General features: G+C 40.4%; 1 protein-coding gene across 3 annotated transcripts in view; it reads right to left on the bottom strand.

The window, feature by feature from the left end:
• LOC141764413 (protein sidekick-1-like) overlaps positions 1-27,107 on the bottom strand; it is a 293,487-nt gene that overhangs the window by 158,021 nt on the left and 108,359 nt on the right. For all 3 annotated transcript variants that reach the window (XM_074629649.1, XM_074629650.1, XM_074629647.1), the window contains exons 3-4: positions 25,362-25,468; positions 23,782-23,929 (exon numbers count right to left, since the gene is read on the bottom strand). In XM_074629649.1, coding sequence (XP_074485750.1) covers positions 23,782-23,929; positions 25,362-25,468 — 255 coding nt within the window. The remainder of the gene's footprint in view (positions 1-23,781; positions 23,930-25,361; positions 25,469-27,107) is intronic.

Genomic DNA, 27,107 nt, shown 5'->3' with positions numbered 1-27,107 from the left:
TGTGGTGTGGTATCCTCTATCCCAAAGTAATTGGTAACTATAAAACTCTGCTGCAGAGAGGGCATTGTTTTCAATGCGGAGAGGAGGGGAAAGCTTCTCTACCATATACATCAATATATGCTATGATAGCTTTTTTTGTTGGCTTGTGTTTTTCTTTGTCTGCACAACTGCAAACAAAAGCTGACATAAAAAAACACACACAGTGAAGCCACTAATTGCTGTATAAGCATTACCATAACAAGTCATCCTTATTAGTAAAACTATTATTTGTTGTTCTTTTAATTTCATTGCTTTACAGACCCTTAATGTGGGTGGAAATTCATTGGTGGCTTGTTGTTAACCTTTCAATCCAGAGAAAGTAAAAACAATACACACTTCTTGTGATCTCATTGTTCTCTATTAGGATAAATGTGCAAGTCATCCATCAAGAATTTAAATTCTTATTCATATTATGTAAAATAAGATTAAAAAACTAGATTACCGCCTTACCACCTCCACCAACCAGTCAAGTAGCAGTTTACATCCATGTCCGTCCAAAATGTCATCACTTCATCATTGATCCTACTAGATATTTGTGTGAAATTGTCATCATTACATTTATTGAGCTACGGCCGAAAAGGTGTTTTGTGAGGTCACAGTGACCTTTGACCATCAAAATTGAGTGAGTTCATCCTTGAGTTCAAGTGGACGGACGGACGGACGGACGGACAACCCGAAAACATAATGCCTCTGGCCGCGGCTATCGCAGGCGCGGAGCAGTGGGCTACCCCCGGGTCTGAGAAGTGAAGCCGATGTGGAAGTGTCTTAAACTTGCATTCTTTCTAATAGCCAGCAGGGGGCGACTCCTCTGGTTGCAAAAAGAAGTCTGATTGTATAGAAGTCTATGAGAAAATGACCCTACTTCTCACTTGATTTATTACCTCAGTAAACATTGTAAACATGAGTTTATGGTCTCAATCACTAGTTTCAAGTCTTCAATACAGCATGATGTTCATTTAGTAAATTATGGTCCCATTTAGAGTCAAATAGACCATAAAGCAGGGGATGCTTTAGGGCGTGGCTACCTTGTGATTGACAGGTCATTACCACGGCGTTGTCCAGTCTGGGTGTTGTCTGTGATTTCGTCTTACAACTTTAACCCTTTCACAGTGTGTTTTTAGTTCATGAAAGTTAATCATAACCTTTTTGGTTGCCTAAAGTTGTACTTAACTCCACCCTCTCGTGTCACTTATGGTTGCAAAAAGACAACATGGCGATGGCCAAAATGCCAAACTCAAGGCTTCAAAACGGCAGTCCACAAACCAATGGGTGACGTCATGGTGACTACATTCACTTCTTATACACAGTCTATGGCTCGGAGGCATAAATATATACATATACTGTATATTGCAATTCTGCGATAGTTGAGCTTCCAGTGAACACAAAGGTGGTAGTGGAGTAGTTTTCACCAGTTTTGGACTCACTCTTTTGGTGGCTGATGGTGATACCTGACAGCCAGTTCCTATTGTGATGCTTTGGGTTCAATTGGGCTCCAGCAGAAGCTGGAGGTCTTAGATGATAAGGTTTTTATACACTAATTTCATGTAACAGTACTGAGTGAGGAAAAAAATAGGACTGATCCTGGTGGTGAACAGAGAATAAAATCAATGAAGAGAATTTAACTTTGCCAAATTTCCAACAACAGTTTCATGTAGTTTTGGAAAATGTGATAGATGTGTTTTTGTAATGGGATTAAACAGTCTAACTGAGTTAAGACTGAGAACTGGACCGCTGCCGCTCTTGACATTCTGCTGCCAGCAGCTTGACAGTGACTGATTTTCCATGCATAGTTTAAATGAAGCTATTGTTAACGCGGCCTGGGGTTGAAGATTTGTTTTACAGTATATTTGCTGAACATTCTTTAATCCTCTTGCTCAGTCAAAATGCAATGCCTCAAAAATATCTTTAAGGTAAGTTTGTGATTGCTACAAATGTGAGGAAAAGGCCTAAAAGCTAAATTAAAGTTTGGTCGTATTATTATGTCATTTTTGCAGCTTTAACAGTGTGGGTTGTTCTGTGCGAGACTAAAGAAAGAAGTCTTTTTTTAGAAAGTATTTTGTCTCAAGTCTTAAGAAGGCATGTGGATTTGTTTCTTCTTCCAGAGCAGCACTGTAAGACAGTAATGCCAATCAGTGCGTGATTCTAGTCTGGGGTAGCCCCTCACATGATTGAAACCTGCTGTTATTTTGAAATTGATGGACAGATCTTTTGAAAGACAGCTTAATAACAGACAACAACTAAGTCATTAACGTTTTTGATGCTGTCAAATCTGTTTACGTCAATAATGTTGGTAAACTCAGCAGCAAAACTGGACTACATTTTTCTACTACGACCAACACAAAAACATTCTAATTTTCCATCTCTAACTCTTCAACTCTTCAACAATAGTATGTTGTTATACCTAAAATGTATGCGGTTCAAAAAGTAAAAGTGTGACTTTATTAATATTGTTAGCCCTTAAGGCTGGCCCCCACTAGAAGATTTTTTAAATCTTAACAGATGTTGAAAATGTGAAAGAAAGAAACCACACATACAACATGTTATGTTAAATTTAACAGTTTTGTTCCTATAGTGTGTGGTGAGCAACGATTTGGCCAAAACAGCACACCATACACTAACAGATTCATGTACAACAAGAGTCCCAACTAAAATAAAAACGGAAATCAAGATCAAACATGACTTTAGTGTAAATAAACATGGCGGGCAGGAAGAATTAGCGATGTTAGTTTTTGCGCTACTTTATACAGAAAATTTACAACGGATGAATGGATGAAGTCATGGAGACACGTTAAATAAACACTTGTGTTGTTGCCACAAAAAAACAAGTTGGTCCTCTATTTCTCAGGCCCATAATGTGCTTGATTCTTGTGTAGTGTGTACCCGGCATTATACAGTATTATGTGCCTCATACTGCATCTGGTACTGTTGAAGTTGCTGCTCAGCAGGGTGGTACAGCAGCTTGCCACTACTGGACTGTCATTGGCATCCCTGCTCTAAGACCCATTAAGTGTGCTTCTTGTTCCAAACTTGTTCTAAAAGAATTCCTTAAAACATAAAATGTCACTTAAAAGATAACATATCTGCTGCTCTTTTATCTTGTAACCAACAAAAGGGAGAAAACAAAACATCCACTAAACAACTCCATGTCTCCATAATAAGACTGTTGGAGCTGAACCAAATGACAAGAAATAATGGAAGCAGGCTGCTGATGCATTAAAAATGTGCATCAACTATTTAGAAGGTCTTTGGATTGTGTCCATCTCGTTTTAAATCAAGGCCAAAACATTTTGGGCTACACTAAAATGATAACAGGGAAACACTCATGTGCATTACAGACACCCGTTGGGCACATCCAACCCCACGGTCCCAAACCAAACTAAAAGTACGAGGGCTACGTACTTTTGGCCATATCGTGTGCACCCCTCTCACATGTCAAAATTACATTTCAGTCCACACTTTATTAATCGTTCACACTTTATAAAACCAAATGTAAAGTTATTCTCTGTTAATGTCTTAGTTGTGCATGGTGAATCTTAATGATTTTTCCACTCAGAGAAATACGGCCTGCATACGTGACTGCACATGAGACCAATAAAGAGAGGGTGAACGAGAGGGAAAAAAAGAGATGGTAGAGGTTACAACAGTAATGAACACTAATGTGTTTGAGAGAGATTTTAACAGCCCTTTCACTGACTCAGAAAACATTTCCCTACCTTCTGCCCTACACACTCTGCGGCTCTGTGACTTGTAATTAACGCAGTGCCTAAATCAGTCTTGTTTCCTCAATCACCTTTACAGTTCCTTCAAAACGGTCAAACGGACACAGAAAGGGAGACTTTTCTGTGCTCGCTCACCGGCTTGGCCAGTTGCCACTGCCAATAAGTCCCCCATAAAACACACACACACACACACACACACACACACACACACACACACAGGCATAGTCATGTGCATACTCAGCCTAGGGCCTGCAGTCCAAAAGTAATTGGTGTGTGTGTGTATGCGAGAGAGAGAGCGTTACAGAGGGCTGCTGGACAGACTATGTTTGTTTAATGTCCCCTGGCATGTCCCGAGGGACAGGCAGGGAGAAGTGGAAAGGCATCGGCACAGGAAAGGAAAGCAAAGCGGGGCAAGGGTGAGGTGGAGACAGGAAGAGAGGAGAGGAGAGAGGGATGAGGCAAGATGCTGAGTAAACAGAGGAGGGAGACTCGCTGTTTGTTCAGCTACAGGAGCTCCATGACTCACTTCCTTTCTACCTCTGCTTTACGTCTGTCTGTCGCTTTGTCACGCGTGTGCACACACACAGTCGCTTATTCACGTTAATGCACGCGGAAGAACATTTGCATTTCATGGTACAAATATCTGTCATAACAGGTCGTACATTAAATCTACAGTACAAGACCACATTGTTCTAACAAGGCAGCTGGATGAATGGTAACAATGTGACTGTATGTGTGTGTGTGTGTGTGTGTGTGTGTGTGTGTGTGTGTGCAGCTGAGTGACTGTTGTAGTCCCATTAGGTGGATGGATCTCTAGACGAATGGCTATTATCCTAATTAGCACTAATTATGTCTGCTTCCAATTAACCACACAACTGGCGGTGACTTCTCTCGCTCGTCTTTCCGTCTCACACTCTCTCTCTCACCGTCTTTCTCTCAGCCGGAGAAACACACCTTGCTCTCAAACACCGTCTCTCGCAGCTGCTCAGCTGAAGAGAGACCAGCTGAACAGAGAGCCGGTAATCTTCACACTTGAAAATAAGCCGTCATTTTCTAATTCTGGTTCATGCGACTGTTTGAACCTGAAATAAAGAGTGTGGCTCCTGCTTTCTCAACTCTGAATTATCTCTGTGAAGGTATCTGCGGCCTGGAGTGAAGGAGTATTTGCTTAGTCTTTTTCATGGCTTGTCGGAGCTTATACACAGTAGGAGTTAAATGTCCATGGTTACATGGTTGGATATCTATTATACTTTATATCGAACTATAAAGCGAGGAATCTATCTGTCTTTCTGTATGTCCTTCGCATATCTCGAGAACCGCTCATCCAATCGACTTCACACTTGGCAGGTGTATCGCTGGGGACCTAAGGGAGTGCTGTGTCAAATGTGGTGCAATTTGACCAGATGGTGTCGCTATAACAATAAACTTTACGTTATGACCTGTAACTTATGAAGCATAACTCTCAGAAACAAAATGATTCACCATTTAAAATTGTGTCCAAATAATTTTTTTTTTGCTGCTCCTCCTACAAATTTTGAGCAATCGTCACCAAATTTGGTACAGAACATCTCTGGACCAAGCCAGAAAAAGGTACTTTTTTGGATTGTTGATGTTCCATACAGTTTTGCTTTAGCTGGTCCTTAAAGTTAGCTCGAAACACTGTGGGCAGGTCTTATAATACGATTTGTGCTATTGCACAAAATGCGGGATCCGAACAGGCACTGCTCTAGTATGTACTGTATAAAGGCTTATCTTATGTTACAGTGAGAAAAGTGAGCCATTTGAGTTCAGCGGCAACCTCTAGTTAATTGGCCTGGACTAGTTTCATATATTGTGATATGGTACATTTTCTGGGAATTCAATTAAGAAACCAATTTCTAGATAAAATCACCAGCTGGGAATGGATGTTTATTTGCTGATTTGGTTAATGAAATTCCTGAGAAATCAAGGTACTTTATCACACTGACTACATTGACATGCACAAAATATTCTGTTTTTTTGCCCTTATTCCAAAAAAGATAATATCTCTACTAAGCTGTTTCCATGGCTATTCCACTAATATTCCTGTTTACATGCAGCCTTGCATACTCCGATTAACGTGCTTGTTTGTTTTAGTTAGTTTTCCACCCGTGGCTGAATTGTTCGACCGTGCCAACACAGCCTCCCTCTCTCAGTCCTTCAACCACCTTCTTGAAAAGGTCGCCGTTGCAATATTTGCACATATCCAAAAACTCTTCATATCCAAAAAGTCTTTCATAATGTTTAAAAGTAGGTGTGTTTCTCCTTCCGATCAGAAGTGTGAGATTTTTATTTGCATTTCTACGCCAGCATTGCAAACTGTGGGCTAGTTGGTTTGTGTACAACGCACAGACCTGACCGTAAACAGGCAAGAGGCCATGTGTCGCAAACTGCCGTAAAAACTCCAATTGAGACACATATTTTGAATTTGCTGTATATATGTCCAAAGAATGTTCCTAAAACCTGAATATCAGCAAATCACACATGTGTGAATCGGAAAATTTGTTTAACTTTGCTGCCTTCTTGGCCAGGACACCATCATAAAAGAGAATTCATCTCAATTGGTTTTACCTGGTTAAATAAAGGTAAAAAAAAAAAAAAATGGCCCATTTGGAATAAGGCCTAATTCGTAATACGTGAAGGGAATATGCTGTTTACATGACCTATATAAAATTCAAAATATTGTCATACTCCGAATAATAGTGGAATTTGCAAAAAAATAAAAATTTAAATCCAGATCTCATAATTTACAGTGTATCGCCTAACCCTTATTAAAAAGTTGTATAAGACTATTATTTATTCATGATGTGCGTTGTTACATTATTGTTTACTATGGATGTTTGCCTACAGTAAGTCTGGGCCTAGTGTCAACTGGTCACCGTTGAGTACAGCCATTTGACACACAACATGTAATCAATAGATATTAAGTGTGTGTAAATATGTGTACGCAAGGTCAGACTGATGATCTATAAAAACATATTACCATTTAAATGTAGACAAATTGCTTCCTGTAGCTTTAAAGGTCAGTAGTAATAGTATGGAGTAAACAAGCACAATGTTCCTGCTTTATTATCAGCGCCCACACAAGCACACACTTACAGCATCTCCTGTAAAACAAGGGCTTTTAACTGATACACTTGTCACCATGGTGATAGGAAATCAATACAATGCCAAAAAAAATCCGCCTACAGGTGAAAACATTTTAATCTACATTATTCTGTAACCACGCACACACACTCCCTCATAGATCCCCTAATGTGCACAAAGCCTGCGGCTACATTGTCAGTGAATGCATCACTCACACTGACCTGTTCTTTCTACAGAGCCATACACTGTGACGGAGACTGCTGTGTCTGTTTATTTGAAACTGGGCAAACATTCGCAAGCACAAACTCAGGGCACAAACATCCATCGAAAAAACTCAAAATAAAAGCCAGCATGTATGTGTGCGTATGAGAATCACACAGTATAGACTCCTCTTTTGATGTGCATTTGAATATATATATTTAAGCATGCTAAATGATCAAAGTGAGAAAGACAAAAATGAGAGCATACATGAGTTTTTTTTGGTGATTTCCAAGAGGTCCTTGTGTGCCCCTTCCACCAACCGACACTACAATTCCTCTTTGGTCTTGCTTTTGTAATAACAGGCGGAAATGCAAGCTCAATTTCATGCTAAAAAGGTGCCACAATTGCAGTGTGCCAACTGCTCGGCGTAAACACAACCTCAGCTGCGACTCCACCCACTTTGGTGAAAGCAGGTTTTGTTCAGAGCCAGAAAATTGCCCGAGAGGCGCAAGTGCAAAATGGACAGCTGACGTAAATGTCATTGTGGATGCTGGTTCTGTAGCAGCATGAAATTACAGGCCCTACGTGAGTGTAAACAATGTGTATGAGCCTGTTTGTGTGTGTGCATTACAGCATGTGCACCGACGAATGTATTTTTTGTACATGACGTGTTTTGGATGTGGTAAAAATGTAATTATCCGGTGAGCTGGGGTGATAATGATGAATACTGTAGCGTGACCTAGCACTGAATGCTGAGTGTTTTCTTCAATAAGGATGGATAGCCAAGTGTTTGAACTAAAAAAACAAGGACATCTGGTCACCACCTTAAGCACTGCGAACGCATTTATTTCTTGACACAAGCCCCCCAAGTCATAAACACAAAACTCCCACGTGAATACACGAGCAGAGAGGTTAGAGCACAGAAAGCGAGAGAGTAATTTCCCGAGAGCAGGAAGTGCTAAAACTTTGCCTTTATTTGTCTGTGAGAGAAAAGAAACTTGTGACCTTCTGCTTATTGATCCGGCTCTCTGATCTTGAGGGTGTCATCTAGTGGCTCTGATATTAACCAGTCAATCAGCATTTTGTTGTTTTTCTCTGGCTATCCTGGGGATGTTTAGCTTAGGAAATACAAAGATATGTCTGCAGTGTGGAGGATGGCGAACAAACGTAATCTCTTGAGGGAAGTGTGTTTTCCTGTATTTGCTTATTCATTTGTTTCGTGGTGTCTTCTTTCCCTCACCTGCAGCCTCTAAGAGTGTCGACCAACCCTTCATCACTGCACTGTGTAGTCTCTCACTCTCTCATACTCATCCTACCCTTTGCTTTCCCTCTCTCCGTTTTGTCGATAGGTTAAGAACTCTTCCCAAAGACGGATGTGAGTGTAAGTGTGCGTGTGTGTGTGTTGGTATGAGTGTGTGTACAGTCTGGTCAATGATGGATGTGTGTGTGGCAGGTAATTAAAAGTGTGATTAGTGGATAATTAAAAGAGGTCTCTGTCTTTAGAATATTTAACGACTTTAGACAGAGGACACGCTCACGCATGCACACACACGAGCTGGCAGGTGGGAGTGTGTTGGTTCAGACTGTAATAGGGGGATAATGATTCCTGAGATGATATAAGATATAAGCAGGAAGTCACAAGCGTAGAGGGAAAGGAGATGAAGAGGGAAAGTATTGGGTCAGACATAAAGACAAAAGACACTGCACCTTTCAAAGATACATATCCATAGAATTAATCATCATCAGCACGAGCTACACAGGCTGGAGAGTGGACACACACACACAAGCACACACACACAGTCACACACTCTCTCTGTTTTCTATCTGTCTGTTTGAGTGATCAGTTCAGACAGAAGCAACTGCTCTCTGGCAGACAGAAATAGATTAACAGAGAATCACTAAACCCAGATCCTGCAGGCCTAAACACACGTGGGAACTTACAAACACATAAGAATCAAAGAGTAAATGAATTGTACGTGTGAAGGAATTAGAGCTCAATTTACACCTGGTGTCAATGAAATGAAATCGCAGCTCATGCTTATTAACAGCTATCTGTATGCGTTCTTGTCTGCACTGGGACTAGATGTTGTCTTTGGATAGACTTTTCAAAGCATTTGAGTAGGTAAAAAAACCTTAAACTTTGTTTTATAGTTACATACAATCATACACCACACCATGTAGTGAAATTCGACCTCTGCATTTTAAGGTACAGCGTGTAGGATTTTGCAGCATCTAGTGGTGTGGTTGCAGATTGCAACCAACTGAGTACCCCTCAGCTCACTCCTCCCTTTCCAAGACTGCGGTGACGTAAGTCGCTGAGTGAAAAACCGCGATAACGCTGTTCGTCTTGCTAAGAGGCCATCCTTACCATAATAACACTACTTTAGGATTAACGGAAATCAGATGTCGGCTGGCGGTACCACGTTACACAAGTTTCACAAGTGTGTCGGAGAACTATACGGTGGCATTCAGACACACAAAAAAAAAATGCGAAAGGCTCTTGCTAGAGTCAGTGTTTGGTTTGTCTGTTCTGGGCTACTGTAGAAACATGGCAGTGCAACATGGCGGACTCTGTGACGCGGACCCGCTCCCTATGTAGACATGAAGGGCTCATTCTAAGCTAACGAAATCACAACGATTCTTAGTTTCAGGTGATTATACACTAATGACCGAACAAAAGCCTTTGGCAAAATTTTGATTTGGAGGAGCGTATTTCTTTCTTTCTTTCTTTATGTGTTCATTACCTGAATACAGAAAATGAGGAAGGGCGCCCACTGACATTTTTTGGGGAAAATTATTTAATTTATTTATTTTTACAGGATGACCAGCGCCCACATAAGATGGCCCCCTAGGCGACCGCCTATACGGCCTATGCCTTAAGCCACTTATAGCATGGTCAAAAACAAACTTGATGAGTACAGGGACATTTGACATGATAAAGGATAGCCTGCGTTTACTTTTCATTTGAGGCAGAACAGGTTGTCTCTTACAGGAGGCAAAAGAAATGACAAGCAGGTAGTTTTTCCCACAAAAAAAAAAGTGGTTTGCAGCTGCTGTGAATGCTACAGTACCAGAGTGCCTCCGTGAAGCTGAGAGCACGGCAAACTTGAGAGTGAGTCATGACGATTCTACACCCCGACTGATACTTCCTCACAAATCTTAACGCGCTGTATGAACTGCATACATCTTCTGTAGATGACTCTGCCTGAGATCAAAACGCGAGCCATTGTGAATTCAGTCACACTTCTATGATAATGTGTGCCGCGTGTGTTTACACCTTGCATTAGCATATGTTTTGGCTTATCAAAATATCCAGATACAGATGGCACTTTAATACCAGGGCCAGGGGCCTTAGTGAACGTAAACGATGGCCTAACAGGACTTGTTACAGCATATAAAGTATTCGTTTACTGCTACAGGAACACAAACAGCTATTAGTCGAGGATAATTCAATATGTTAAAGGAATAATCATGGTAGTTAAGAGTAACATTTTGCAACTGTGATGCAATCATCTGTGTCGCACTCCTGCAGTTTAGGGAGCTTTTTGTTCCTCCTCCTCCTCCCTCTCCTGCTGCTTGTCTCCCTCCCTTCTCTTGAGTGTGTGAAGCAGAGTAAGCCTTTTGTCATTTGGGAGAGTCATTAAGTACAGCCTCAGAGTTAATGTCTTTTCTACTTTCAACTCTTAAAAAGTTTTCTTTTTTACCTTAGTTGTCTGAGTAATGTGACTGGAAGAAGGCAGCAAATTTAGAACATAGTCACAAGGAAAGGACACACACGAGTTAAGGACGGATGAGAGGAGTCTCAAATGCACCTGATGTATCCGCCAGACATCGAGGCTGTTATCTCAGCAAACAACATACTATCTGACTGCGAGACTGAAAATAATAGCGCTATCAACTCTAAAATATCCAGCCAATTCTGCACCGAGATAGGAAAGAAAATGTAATTTATTAAAAACAGTGTTTTTACCTTGTGGCATACGTGTGGGTCTACTTATAGCCTACAGACTTGGAAACCACATCAACAGTTTTAAAACAAAGCTACAACAAATTGCTTTTGGCAGGATAAGCAATGAATATTCATAGTCCGACAGCAGGCCCTAAAGTGCTGTCTTCATAATGCAATTCTATCCCACTCCACCTTGACAATGAATAATATTACCAGAAAATGCAATGCAATTAAAGCAACCCCTTGTTCGCTGTCTCCCTTTGCCACATGTGTCGCTCCCTCACTCCCCATGCCGTACAGTGATAACATTAAAAATTAAACAAGTCATCTGATTTCTTTACTGCAAAATTCATGAATAATAGTGTGGTGGTAGAATAAGTCGCCTCTGGCCAAATTTTTAGCAAAAGCCAGTCTTTTGCAAGCAGATCAAATATATGAGCAGAGACATTAGACCTAAATTAGACATAAAGAGAAGGAGACATAAATTGTAAAGAGGGAGGCAGTGAAGTAGTTCTAAATCTGAGGTTAGAAAATCTTTTCTCCAATTATTTACACGGTTGATTAAAAATGTAGGGAGATGATTAGTAATCTCAACTGAATACATTATTCATGTATGCACAGATACGCCGTATGTAAACACACAACAACACACACAGACCAGTCGGGGTTTTAACAATTTAACCTCCACACACACAACTGGAGAAACTTGTCTGCTGTGAGGTGAAAAGAAACGTCCCGTGACTCCTAAAGGGGCACATTTTCTGCGCACTTCCCACAGCTAGGTCAGCAAAAAGGGAATTAGCAACTGACAAGACATTTGAACAGAAATGTGGGGAAAGAAGCTAAAAGATCAAATAAAAAATTAACCAAGTGGGCATTCAGATTGAACAGCCCTGCATTAAAATAATCCAATGGGCTGGTTCATGGTTGCTTCAGGTACCAGTGAGATGATGGAATACGATCCAGGATGTCCAGTTTGAGTAACACATCCTTGAATGAGTTCCAAAAAAGAAGAAATATAGTGACCCAACTACAAAGTAATCTACCAGGAACGTGCGCTTACGGACGACCAATAGACTGTATTTAAGAAGTGGATGTAGTAGTCATGTGGAGTGCCGTTTTGAAGCCTCGAGTTCGTCATTTTGACCGCCGCCATCTCGGTTTTTGGCCGTCGTCATCTTGTTTTTTTTTTGCAACCAGAAGTGACACGAGAGGGTAGGGCTAAGTACACCTGAATGCTGAATATGACATTTTTAGTCAACCAAAAATTTTACAATGAACTTTCATGAACCGAAAACACACTGTGAAAAGGTTAAAGTTGTAAGACGAAAACACAGACAACTCCCAGACTGGACAACGCTGTGGTAGTGACCTGTCAATCACAAGGTAGCCACGCCCTAAAGCATCCCCTGCTTTATGGTCTATTTGACTCTAAATGGGACCATAATTTACTAAATGAACATCATGCAGTATTGAAGAAGACTTGAAACTAGCGATTGAGACCATAAACTCATGTTTACAATGTTTACTGAGGTAATAAATCAAGTGAGAAGTAGGCTCATTTTCTCATAGACTTCTATACAATCAGACTTCTTTTTGCAACCAGAGGAGTCGCCCCCTGTTGGCTATTAGATAGAATGCAAGTTGAAGGCACTTTCGCATTGGCTTCACTTTTCAGACCCGGAGGTTGACCACTGGGATAACGCTGTGTTGTTATTTTTTTTTTTGCTAGAGCCCTCCGTATCAGAGTGATCCCATTGAAATTAATGAAGGGCTGCGTTTTTTCATACACTGCTGCTGTCTGTCTGAACATGACCTAACTTAAAACTAATGGAGCGCAGCGCAGCATTAGTTCAAGCAGAGCACTGAAGTTGCGCTTGCATTAGCTAATTGGCATCAACTGCTTCATTCATTCTTCACAATCACTCTGGCTCATTCATCAGCTGATTGGCCGCCACTTGACAAGTAACCTCGACTCATAATCAAGTGTACAGTGTACATCAAGTGTACAGCGCAGCCGTTATAACCTCCTCAATGTTAGTCAGCTGATACCTTAATGCCAATGCCATGTGCTGCTGCAGCTTCCTCCACCACCCCAACCTCCTCCTCCTTAGTGTTTGGTATTCATAAGATTTAATGTGTAATGAATGTGTATTTATTAAGTGGGGATCAGTTGTCCCAGCAGAATCCTCACTGCTGTTCAGATCATTTGAGAATAGAATCTTTTCTGCCAAATCTATAACCACTTTGCTATAAATTCCTTGTCACAAGTGTCTCTGACTTAAGTGTATAAACTTCAGACTTTGCTGCCAATTAGTTCCACTAGTTAATAATTATTTTCAACGGCTCCTGGCTTAACAACCCAAAAATTCATAGAAACAACACCAAGACACATCAATTTCCACAGCTGTGCTACAATCTAAACATGTGAAATCTATTCATCACTTCCCTTTAAAGACCTAAGGTGAGCTGAAGGTCGAGAGCGGAGGAATACCAGGATTACCATTTTCCCTTTGAACTGGGATCAACAACCGCTAATACTACCTGACAAGAAAGAAGGACAAAGTGAGAGAGAGCAGGTGAGAACAAGAAGCAAACAAGAGAGAGACAGAGCAACAACATTTCCGTTGAAATGAAGAGAGAGGTAAGATATTGAAGTGGAAATGGAAGAGTTTACTGTAGAGAATTTTCATTCTGTTATTTGCCGCCACATTAGGCGACCAAAGGAGCAATTCAATTATGGAAAGGGATGGAAAGAGGGAAGGAAAAAAAGAGGAGAGTAAAAGGCAAAGGGGAGGGGAGGTAAATTGGAAAACATCAAGTTCAGGCAGGCGTAAAAAAAAAGGAAGAAATCCTGTTGCTTTATGTCCTGTCTTTTATTTTCTTCTCTAAAATTAATCAATGTAGAAATCTACTGTTAAATGCAAATTTTCATATCACAGCACAGTGGTGTATCTTTTAGCCAACGTCATTCACTGCCATTAGTAACAAAGAGGCAATAAGCTTTAACACAAATTCTTGGTCAGGTAGGGTTTCTGGCTTAAGTACAGTAGATATTTCCTATTGTACCATTTCAAAATCACGACTACAATTACTAATGACAAGTCATATTTGAGCTGTCAATTAAAAGACCTGGGTTATTATGAGGACAGCAACATAAGTCCCAAAGGAAAAAACAGACCAAAGTCTTTCAATGAATCTAATATTTTCTAGAAAGGTGTCCAGCTAATACATGGTATTAATGCCCAGGCTTCAAATAGAGACAGAAATTACACAGCAAATCAAGACATACATGCAAGTCAGACTGATAAGTTTGGTCTACTTATTGAGTAAATTGCCTAGCTACTGTGGCAGCAATTTTTCAGTGCTTTGGTGTGAAATGAGTTTTGTAAATGTGCTGTAAATGTCTGGAGAAACTTTGATTTGATTTGATTTGTACTCAACTTTCTCCTTTCTCATTGGAGCTGATGACCCTGTACAGGGTGAAGTAGACGAACAGAAACCTGGATACTGTTAAGGCCTTTACACACCGGGGGCATATTTTTCAGTGCAATGAATTTTTGCAGATCTAAGGCCCAATTCCAATCCAGCCCCCTACACCCTCTCCCTACCCACTTCCACACCGTTTGAGCATTCGCGTGGGGAGTCCGCCATATTAAGTGCCATCCCAAACCAATTAGCGGGGAGTGGAAGTGGGTTATAAAACCCTCCAACAGCGAGTCTACATCGATCAAATATACCCTTGTCTAGTCTAGTGTGTTGTATATACATATGTATATATATATATACAGTATATATATACATACACAAAATACGTGTATAATATTTTTACCCCTATCAACAGCTATAACCCCATAATTTATTATATCTTCAACTGCGCAACACTGACTTAACAGTAGCCTACATTAATTTAGTGCAATGATTCAGCTGTGCAATAATCTGGTTTACTCTGGCATTAACACTGAATTTATTTATACAGTACATTTAAACAACGATTCTTATTTTTCTTATTTATCACTACACACTTATTTTTCAGCATTATTATAATATTTACACTGTTATACATATTTCTTATTTATATTTTATTACAATTTCTTATATATATACTATATATACTGTATATATTCTAGAATGGGTGCAAAATGTAACCTAAGTTTCGCCCCAAGGATCAATAAAGTATTTCTGATTCTGATATTTATTTATAGTTTCCTTGCCAGTGAGAGGGAAGTTTGTCCCAAAGCTTGCTGCTATATTTATACCCTACACCTTAAAGAAGGGTGCTTCATTCAGCTGTGAGTGTGACTACAAACGGAGTTCACTCCATCACGGAGCGGGAGGGTGTCGGGACCGGATTTGAATTGGGCCTATATATATTTTTCGAAATGCTGCTTTTATCATGATTACTTTCACACATAAAGCAAATATTACTCAGCACAAAAGGTCGAACAAGGTCGATTTTGCTGAGCTTTCGCACCGCGAATAAAGACATCAACCAATCACATTGTGTGGAACGGACATATTCAATATGTACACTATAGTGTACAACAACACACAGGCTCCGTAGTCCGAACCAAGACGGCAAACTTTATTACTCCTTTCAACCTTAACAATAAAGCCCTAGATATATTCATTGCGTAACTGTATACCAGAAGCAAATTCACTCATTTTGCATTTTAGGAAAGGAAACTAAAATAGCTCACAGTAGTTTAGGCTGTACAGTAATTTACCTCAGACAGACGGCCAGGCGCTGCTCTGGGTCAATAGGATCCCGGTTTTGGCCTCTGCTGGCATGAATCTATTCAAACTGTTTATTGAAAAAAGTGCTGCAGCTATCACAAATTTGCATCGCTGCCAGTGTGAATAGTTTTGATGTGAAATATTCACAGGCGAGTAAGGCAAGTTTCTAAATGTTTCATGTAAACATCAATGTCGGTAAGATTCAAAACCGTACTCAGTATGTGAGTCAGTTTATGCAATAAAAGTGAAATCCTTAACAAAGACATACAGGATTGTAGAATACAATGCATGAGTAAGTAGAGAAAACTTTGGCACATGGCTCTTCTTAGTGCAGCCATATGTCTTCAAATCCTACATGTCTGGGATGGTTTTTTTTAAATCCCAAAAGTAACTAAATCATTGAGAAGAAAGTCACATACAGTATCTAAGCTCCTGGTGGCTCCAGAGATTAAGTTCCAGACACAATGGATTAAACTCTTTACTCCATATTCATTTCCTGTAACTTTTTTTCTTCTTCTACCTCTCTCTCTCTCAGTCACTTTGATCCTCCCCTTTGGCTGCCGTGGGAAACTGAGTCATTATGAACTGCAGCGCTGCCGTTGTGGATGGAAGACCTTTCAAATGGCCGGTTGTATTTTCAACATGTGGTGCGATCTAAGCCTACACATCCTTTGAGTCTTCCCTCGAATGATGCTCTTTCTTTTTCTCCCTGTCTAATGCACTCACACACACACACACAAACACATACACATGCGTATGTGTACACGCTCGCAGACACAAACACACAAAACATCTGCTCGCAAAGTTCAGACAGCGAGAAAGTTCCTTCTGTTCAGACCTCCGCTGTGTGTGTGTGTGTGTGTGTGAGATGGAAAGCGGCAAAATAATGAATCGCTCCCTCTGTTAAAGTGGTGTTTGACAAATTAAAATGAATGAATGCCGAGACACACACACACACACACACACACACACATTCACACCTCCACAGCATATGGCTGTTTAGGCCAGGTTCAACGAGGAGAAATATTTCCCATAAGGCCCAGTCCTGACATTGACCACATGTGACATCAGCGCTCTCCTCTCCACTCGACTCCCCAGCAACAAGAAAGTGAAATATTCGCTGTCTGCGCTGCCATGCGTCTGCATAGATCACTGCCTTTATTTGATCAATCTGGGCTTCCTGCGTCCCTGATGGAAGAAGAAAGAGGAGTTCTAATTCTCCTCCTCCTGTCTGACTGTCCTCTTGAAGCTGCTGGCTATGAGAATCATTTCACGTCCATCTGCCACAGGCCTCAGAGCTAATTAAAAACAGCAGCACGCTCTTCCCGACCTGGGCCGCAGGTCACAGCTAAAATATATATCAGCGGCGACGGCGGCTGCTGAGGTGGCAGCGCTGTCCCCGAGTTGTTTTGAATGCTGCTGGACAGCTAAATTAAAGAAGAAAACACACTCAATTATGTCTGAAGTCCAGAGCCCGTGTGAAAATGGGAGGATGAAGGGAAGAAAAAACATTTTGCGGGGAGGGAGGAGAGGGGCGGCAGGGAGTGTGAGCTCCATTAGATTAGAGCAGAGTGTGTGGGAAGTGACAGCTTGTAAGTTCTTTGCTGGCCAGTATTTTGAGGGCTGGGGAGTTTGGGACTGTTCAGACAGGATGTGTGTGTGCGGACGTGATATGTAGGGGGAAGCATACATACACAGAGGGAATGAGGTTTGTGTGTGTGTTGGATATGCAGAGAGGGGTTAGGGGCAGGCACATAAATTGAGAGCGGTGGGAGACAGACAGCGAAATGGGGCTGGGGACTCTGGGAGCGATGCATATCGGATCAATAAACTTCATAAACAACATCATCAGCTCGGTCACCACGAAGACAGCCAACCGCCAGGCACCATCTGGCCCCGTCTCACCGGACCGCAGGATCAGCCAGCGTAACCTCGCTCGCAAACACAAACGCGTACACACATGGCTTCACACACGGCTTTACACACACTGTTACACAGGCAGAACCGTGCAAATATTCAGTGCGCTCACTTTGACACGCACGAGCGCACACAGAGACGTTTGAGCCAGGTAGACGCAACCGAGATTGGTCTAGAGAGACAGATCGTGTGTGTGTGTGTGTGTGTGTGTTTGTGTGCAGCAGTTAAGCAGTTTATTCAGGAACAGAAGTTTATGGCTTCTGTAACAGTATATCCTGTAGCATGATAATGACCGTAAAAGAGACAGAGAGTGAAGAGAGGGAGAGCCAACGGAGAGAACAAAGCCATATAAAGAATAATTTAGAGGCAGAAAAGTGGGAGTGAGAGATGGAGCGGCGAGGTGAGAGTGGGGGGGGGGGGGGGGGGAGGGAGAGGAAGACATGTCTTGTAGAGACAAGAGGGAAGCTGTGAAGAAAGGTGCAAATTAATCTTTTCTATGAGGGTTCAAAGGAAGTGTTATGCATGAATCTTCATCACAGTGTGTGTGTGTGTGTGGGGGGGGCGCAGGCGAATCAGAACGTTTCATCTCACAATGCAGAGCTAGAGGTTTGTTATCCAGATTATATTAATACTTGAAAATGATGTAGTTAGATTAACTTCTTCTAGTCACATTACAGGTGTGTGTGATCTGTGAAGAGCAGACAAACATGGTTCAAAAATGTATATTAAATTATGAGGGTGAAATGTTTTATCTATCTAACAATATCATTCAAACTACTTCTGTATCACAAAATATATTACCATAATAACCAGACACTGCAAGTGGCAGAACCAGCTGTCATTTTTATCTTGTTGCCATGGATACAGGTACTGGTGCGAAAGACTTGAATCTTAGACAAACTCTCTGCCTCAAAGTTGCACACCAATCAGGTCTTGTTGGCCCGAACAGACAGCAAACATCACCGTACCCCCACCGTGAGCACCCGGCGCCGTGATAGCAATAAATACATCATATCTGATCAGTTGACGGGGAGACTCTTTTAGTCTCTGTCAACTTTATACTTGTGTGTCCTGCGTAGACGTTACACAGAATAATATGACATTGAAATCAAATAATAGCAACTGCTTCAAAATGTCATTTTGTCATGTAGTGAATATATTTCAGACTTGGGTTAGAACTGCTATATAGTTTGCATTTAGAACTTTTAACGATTAATCAAGCAATCATTAATGTGCTAATACTTAGGGTGTGGGTTTATCTACCCCAAAGACTCTAGGTTAACTAAAAGAACATTAAAAACTAAAGTACTCAACAACTGAACAACCACAAAAGATTCTAAAATTACAACAAAATCCTGAAAAAAAAAAGTTACTGGTTGATTTTAGTGGTGCGTATAATCAGTGAAGATCAGACTCTGTTTTCCCTTTTCAGCATGAATCAGATGAAATGCTGATGTTGAATATAAGGTAATTAATTAACACTCAAAGGAATACTTCATCCCCAAAATGAGCATTTATATATCAATTACTCACCGCATGTTACCTTGAATTAAAGATGAAAACTTTGTTTTTCTCACATGCCTCCACGGTGAACAGAGAATCAAAAAACGGAGAAAAGTCTTGATGAATTGAAATAAATGGGCGTCAAGTTTAACAACAGCAAAAACTATATCAAAACATCCGTTTACAAACTCTCACGCAACTCGTGCAGTATAATCCAAGTCTCATTTATCCAGTCGTGTGCTCACTACTTCCCAAACACGTGCATTTTCGTTAAAACCTTACTATTTAAAACACTTTGCATAAACAGTCTCACGCTTGTGCAGGCTCCTCTTAGCCTGTTTTAGTGAAGTTGCATGTGTTAAGGAAGTAGTGAGCATACGATAGGAGTTGTGTGAGTGTTTGTAATCGGATGTTTTGATGTAGTTTTGCTCCCATTTACTTCAATTCATCTAGACTTTTCTCAGTTTTTCTAATCTTTGTTCACCATCAAAAAGGAGTGTGCATCTTTCCTTCTCAAGACAATTCGATAAAATCTCGATACATGGTCTGCGATACGATACAAAAACTATACAGTTAACCATGGAATGATTCGATACACTTTGATATAATACTACTTTGATACGATACGATTCGGCTCCGATTCGATTCAGTTTAACTTAATTCATAGTATTCTCATGACGTGTCATATATTTCCTATACCAATATGGCTCACTGTGGCTCATTGGCCATGGTTGTCATTTAATGATAATAACCTTTAATTTCAACAGTTGTTTGCCTTGTGTTTGTAATGATGATGTAATGTAATACTATGAATTAGTGACACGGTGTCCCCCATTGTGAAACCATAAGATCCTTATTATATATATACGTTTTCTTCAAGAATTCAAGGTAACACCGAGTGAGTAATTGATATACAAATAGTGATTTTGTGGGTGAAGTATTCCTTTAAGACAGATTAAGACACTTAATATTTGTAAATTCAGGACCTGCAGACATCAGAGCCACTGCATGAATAACTCTAAAGAGTTCACTATTATCATGTAAGACCAGCTTGCTAATGTGTGGCTAACTAATGTATTGCAGCAGCAAGTTAGCAAACCTGAGCTAGTGTTAAAGGTTTAAGCAAGAACGCTTAGAGTCAGACTGTAGACTGTCAGAGTGAAATTTTATTCCGTATTAATTTACAGGTCTGAAGGACGGCGTGGAAGGTGGAAAGAAGCTGTGAAGAAACGTATCGTGTGAAATACTGACTTGAATCTCTCTCTGTTTCTCTCTCTGATCTATTGGAGGAGGGGAAAGGTTGTCCTGGACACTCGATAGAGTTAATTGAGATGGGCAAATGATTTATATCAAATTATTGGAAGTGACATGTCTCTCCGTCTCTCTGCATAAAAGTGGTATATGGTCTAAATAAAACATATTAAGTGTAAGGCCGTTGCTGTGTGAAACGGCACCTCGTTTTTTATTCCCAGAATGTCACTAACATTGTATTTCATAGATATGTGTTAATTTCTTAGGACTTTAGTGGAGGCAGTCAGGTATTCAGTAGGAAATAGCTGAGGAAAACCATGAATTTAATGGCTTATCTTGATAATAAAATGCATGGACTGGGCATTTTTTTTAGGCAGGATGTTTAACAGTTTTTTTCAACTTAATTAAGATAAAGGGCAAAGAGAAATGTAGCTACATTAACTCCATATACTGGCTCCAACACAGGCCACAGCGTCATCTGTGTGTCGTGATCATTAGGCCGAACCTCTCAGCTGACTGCACCTGCCAAACTGTGACAGCCAATTGCTCACTGTCAAATCAGATTGTGTTTTAAATGCTCTGCTTACCTACTGCTGCAACCGTTACATCAGCGCTTACTCTGCAATCTCTGCAGCCACCCCAGCTCAACCTTCATTATCTCCATATTGTGCTTTTTCTATTTAATGGCTTCAGTTATTTTCGCAACTGGTTGTGGATGGGGATCTTCCAGAGCAGAGCTCTACCGCCAAACATAACGATGCTGTTTTGTTTTTAACCTTGTGTAGCCAATTTAAAGGAAGTGGTCTTGGCAAACACAGATATTTTGTGGTAGTTTGTTCTTTGTGCTCAAAGTGAACATGAATCTACAGGCTCTGGTAAACTATGAATAATAACAATATATATATATACACATTTACTCCAGGAAAGACTGTCTGAAAGAGTGCCCCATTATCCCCGTATTTAAAGGGCGGGTCCATCTGCATTCTATTCTGATTTTTGTCAATAGAAACGCCCACTCAGCCGTTAGCAAGTAGTGACATAGCTTAGTATAGGTTACCAAAGTAAGCTAATTAATAAGGTTATGAATAATGTGAACGCTAGCACTAGCTGAGTCAATGTTAGCTGTGCTAAATTTGGAAATAACTGAAAGGGTTAATTCAGATTTTATTTGTTATGTAGTCTGGTGGATTTGAAGAGAGATGATATAACTACTTCAGTCCCTCGTTGGAATGGGCTGTCTGACGGCGAGGTAAAGCTGCTGTCGACGGGAGCAGAAGTTTAAGAGTACGCTATATTTAGAATATTTTCAATGCTTTCCCTCGCCAACAGACAGCCCTTTTCAACAGGGAACTTTGGTCGTTATTTTGCTCTCTTCACAGCCACCAGATCATACTCCATTCACAAAAACAGTCATTTTATCTCTCAGATCTACCGCTGCATCGGTCGGTCATCAGTTGTTTGTGTTATTGTGTGGCTTTCGGATCCAAACTAACGTGGCGCCCACAGCAGTGCATTGCTTAGCTTCCGTGCCAGTGCTCCTGTCTGCTTCTCCAAACTGGGAGCGTGCCGACCGCCATCTAAGTTACTGTAAGTAATGTTAATACACTGACTATAAGGATGTATATGCACTGTATATGTAGCAGCGTCATCATGCAGACACCTATGTCAGGTCACATGCAAAAAGGGTTTTAGAAGGCATATTGACAGAAGAAAATAGCATTTTGACACTATAACATACGTACTTTGACCAAAATGTGAATGTTCGGATTTGAATACACAAAGAACACCACTATTAAAGCTACAGAATGATATATAAATAAATAAACAAATAATCGACCTGCCCTTTAAATGATTACAGTGTCTCACTTCTCTCTATGGCGGCTGGATTTTTACACCACCTCCAAGTGTCGCTAGTACACTTTTGCCTTCCAACATGGTCGAACAACACGTCTTAGGAAATAGTTCTTTCCGAGGATCCGAGTGTACAGCTTCTGTGAGGCTGGACTTGCACTTGAACTTATTACTGACCAATTGAGAATGTTATAAAAGGATTTAAATGAAGTTTGTGGAGAGAAAAAGGCTGTCTTTATACTGCTCTTTATACCTTGCTGTCAATCCTACATCGATGTGGTTAAGTGGCCATTAAATCAACTGATAGGTGCACATTTGCAGCATTAGGAGCTTTTATATCAGTCATATATTTATTTATTCCTGTTTTGTTTTTACTTGCCAGTGGTAGTGGTAGAACCGCTCTTATTTGTGGTGTATTCGTAAGGAGCGAGGACACTGTAGCTCTGTCAGTAAACACTTTCAATACAGGCCATCCTCATTGCCACACTCAATAAAGCCCCATTAAGTTAACAGGAGAGCCATTTTCCATGTCCATTCAAATTAAAAAGCAAAGCCAAACTTGGGGTGAACCAGCGACAAAAATGATGAAAAAACAATTAAATAAAAAAACTGCTAATGTAACCTGCCTCCACAAAGCTTTCTCAAAAGCACTTTTGAGGTGGTGACTGTCATAAAAGGAATGAAAAAGTTGCTGTCTGGCCATTTAAGTGTACAGCAAGGCCACTGACAATTTTATTCAATAACACACAGGGGAGCCGTTGGTGCTCTTAATGGGGAGTTAGTTATCTCGGAGTGCGAGAGCTGCCTAATAAAATCACTGAAGGTCTGTATCTCAACACCTACTTTCACTGATGAGTAGATTCAAACAGATATTCTAAAATAATTTAAGATACCGCCTCAATCTATAGCACATTACTCTGAAAAACCTTTCACAACAAACCTACACGTCCCTGCTCTGTCTGAATAATTGCACCATTAATACACTATATGAACATTTTTCAAAATAACGACACTGACAGGATAGCTGTAGCGGCTACGGAATAATATGCAAATTACAGGCATTTCAAAAGGAGCCAGACAACAGCATTAAACAAAACACTGTGAAATACAGCTTACACAACACACCCAGGGACCCTCATGTCTCTGCTGTGCAATTAATAAAAAAAAACATCGCCCGTGCACCTAAAATTACTTAATAACCTTGTAGATTAGACAAGAGGAAACGATTTGATTCACTGAAAAATCCATTTTATCTTCTCTTGATAATGTCCTAACTCTTTTGTACAGATGTCTAATGAGAAGGGTCAGTTATCTAAATGGCTTATTATTCATAACAATTGGTGTGCAAGGATTAAAAATAGGTTTTGTGCTTCTACGGCATGCTAATTAATACACCACTGAGGGATAAGAACTGTAAAATTGAAATTTTATATCTCAAACGGTATTTTGTACCACTGTATCTGTATAAGTCAGACAGAGAGAGAGAGAGGGAATGAAAGAGACACCTACATTTGGTTGTTGGGGATTATCTTGTGTCCGTCTTTGAACCATGTGACCAGGGGTCGGGGGAAAGAGGCGAGGGGAGGCTGGCTGATGACGGCGGCTCGGCCCTGAGTCACCGTCTTTCTCTGCTCCTCAGCGGAGAAGTTCCCCATAACTGGAGGAGGAAAGAGGTATGATGAGCATGAGTGTCAATATCACCTTATCACATTACACTTAGCTAGAAAGAATATTAATCCAAGCAATTAAAATCATTGAAAAAGCAGCATTGTCACAACCAGAAAGTGGTGGTCAGTAGTGGTCGAAATCCATCCGTGTGTCTTCGCAGGTTTAGTTGGTGAATTACTGTTGCTGGCAAGATAATCACTTACACTCTAGCTGTTGGCACTAGTCAGTTACAAAAGCTCTCAGAATTTCTTTGTATTTTTTCTGTTCTTGGCTGTTTCAGTTCCCGATGTTATTTTTTTCAGGATTGAACATTATTTCATTCAATATAGAGATTTATTAAAGCTCTCAGAGTCAGTTAGGAAGCTACTTAGCTCGCTGTTTTGCAGGACAATAGCAGTCAAGCAGTATATTCAAAAGGTGTCTTTTTACCACCGCTTTGATAGCTTGCTGACTCTCTGGCTCTCCGTTCCCTGAAAGGTCAGATGGTTTGCCATTTGTGTGTGCGAATTTACATTGCCCCCTGGAGCAAATTTACTGATCGCAACGATTCAATTAACCCTCTGAGACCCGCGATCCAGACCAACATTACTGTCCTTCAGAGGCTGTAGCAGGTTCAGTTTTAGAGCTAGAGTGAAGGTACATATATCATATGAAACTAGAAAAAGGGGGAATCTATTGGGACGAAACATGTCATACTAGCTTGTCCGGAAGGAGGCTAAGTAACGCTCCAAGTAAACAACATTTTGGGGAGGAAAACCTGGCATGGCCATCATGGATTTATGACTAGAACAACTTGACACACAGTGCTGAGCTGCATCTCAAATGAATCTTCAGGTTTCCAGCTTTCAGATGATGTACATTTCTATGTGACCTCTACTGTTGACCTGCTATCTCCCCCTAAAGCCCCCCTCTACCCCCATAAAAAAGACAAAAAAGGGTCTATTGTGGGTCTCAGAGGGTTAAATGAACTGATTTCACCGTTTTAAACATTTTAAAATTAGTCTTCCGTTTTTTATTTTTTTTAATTAGTCCATTAGTCTTCAAAAATACATTTTGTGTTTACTTTTTGGGTTCAGTGTATGCTCATTATTTGAGTGCTTAAATGCTTTCCACATATTACATTCAATTATTAAATTCCAACTGAATTAAATTGCATGTTAACAGAAAAAAGGAGAATCTCTGATATATTCTAAAATTCCTTTTTTTTTTCTTCTTCCCGTTATTGTAATATAAACAATACATTTACTTTCACACTATTTCTGACTGCAAAAAGGGATGAGTAACAGTGATTTCAGTTGGACTTTAAGAGGGAGGCTGCTTGTTGCCGCTGGATCAATTTCCCTCAAAACCAACATCCTTAGTATTAGACAACCCCGTTGTACTGGTGTTATTAAAATGGTGGGAAACACTTTTATACTCACAGGCCACGTGCACCTCTGTTCTCCTGTGTATGACGGCTCCCATCCTGTTCCTCACCATACATTGATACAGGCCAGCATCAGTCCTCTTCAGAGACCGGAGAGACAACCTAAAGATGGACAGACACACAGAGAGCATGGTGGTGATGAGGCGCTGTTTTTATCTCGGATCTCTAAATAAGAGGTATTAACACTAGAACCGCCATGGGCTCATTTTTACCCCTGAATGCAAAGGTCAGCAATCACAAACAGGTAATTTATAGATGTTGTTCATTTTGAAAAATAAGTTAGACTTGAAAAAAAAACTTTTTTTAAGTTCAGTTTATGAAGTAGACAGTGTAGACAGAAGAAGTCAAATACATTCTTAAAATCATTAATAAACTGTACAGCAGGACTCAACAATAAGGCTTGCCCGGGGCAAGTAAAATGCCACGTCAGGCTAGTAAATCTTGGGCCCGATCGGGCAAGTGGTAAAAAAAGAATTAAACAAATTGTATTTTTTCCGGAGCTGATGATGGAAGTAGCTAAGGAGTGAGCCTTCTTATATACTGTATTGTTGTTTGACCACTGTTCAGCGCTTTTGTTAACTTTTGTTGTTTTTAAATGTTCTATAAATACACTGAACTCTAAACTTGAGCCATCTTGCTTCCTTCTCATCTCTGTTGAGAGTTGCGCATGTGCATTACCGATCAAGCACTCAGGAGAAAATGTCGGCGGGTAAAGACAAAGTTTATGAGCTGAGGTGCAAGCGAGCATTTCAATTGTCCTGGAAACAGGAGTCAAGTTGGGTGGCGTTAGAGAAGATGTGGGCGAAACTCCAACTATAAATTGTGCAGTTTGGTGCAAGTTCAAGAGCAAGGTGGATAAAACATGACAATGAACTTCAGTCTTTGTTGTTATTTGATAACCACTAATAAATAAAACAATTTGTATAACGGCAAGTAACAATTGACTACCAATTACCAATTAGCTCAAATTTTAAACATGTCTTTAATAATAAAGGGTTATTTTGTTTACACTACTTTGAGTAAATGAACGGAACTGGAGACTCAACAGGAAAAGACGCATGCACGCACAGACTCACAATCAGCACACACTCCATAGACTTTCACAGTGCACTGTCCACACACTGCATGTAGGCATCAGGTGAAAATGAGAGATCAATCGCCATCAATATCTCTCGCCCCATCAGATTTTCCCTCACTCATGTCCTGAAGCATTGCCAGTGCCTCTTGGACATACTGTATGCTTCTTTTGTTTTCGCTATCTTTTAGTAAGCTAAGCTACGTATAGCCTACTGTAAGCTGAGGCGAAGTGCACTCTCGCAATCAAAAAAACATATTGACTAAACAATGGAGACCCAGTCCGGTTGCACAAAAAGGCGTATCACACAATAATGTGCAAGGCATTTAGCGTGCAATGAGAATGCCTTTCATGATTTTCACGTGTCATTTGTACGCCATGTGGTCTGTACTGACTGCAATGTAAATGCCTTCGCGTAAATATGCTACGCTCAGTGCTAGTGATGTAGAATAAAAAGTGCAAAAGCCTGCTTATGGTTGTATACAGGACTTTAACCACAGGACTTTCAACCAGGAGACTGGTGTGCGAGAACGGTATTTTTGTTGTTGTTATATTAGTGACGTTAGTGACGTGTATTTTAGTGACATTTGTGATGTGTTTTCCATGGTTATTTTACATTGTTTCCGTACCCATTTTAATTAGTTTACGTGCCTTTTATAAGCCCAA

The sequence above is a fragment of the Sebastes fasciatus genome, chromosome 3, assembly GCF_043250625.1.
Source record: "Sebastes fasciatus isolate fSebFas1 chromosome 3, fSebFas1.pri, whole genome shotgun sequence".
In the NCBI taxonomy this organism is placed as follows: Eukaryota; Metazoa; Chordata; class Actinopteri; order Perciformes; family Sebastidae; genus Sebastes; species Sebastes fasciatus.
Note: the sequence above shows the minus strand (reverse complement) of the source record. Positions and strands in the feature narration are given on the sequence as shown.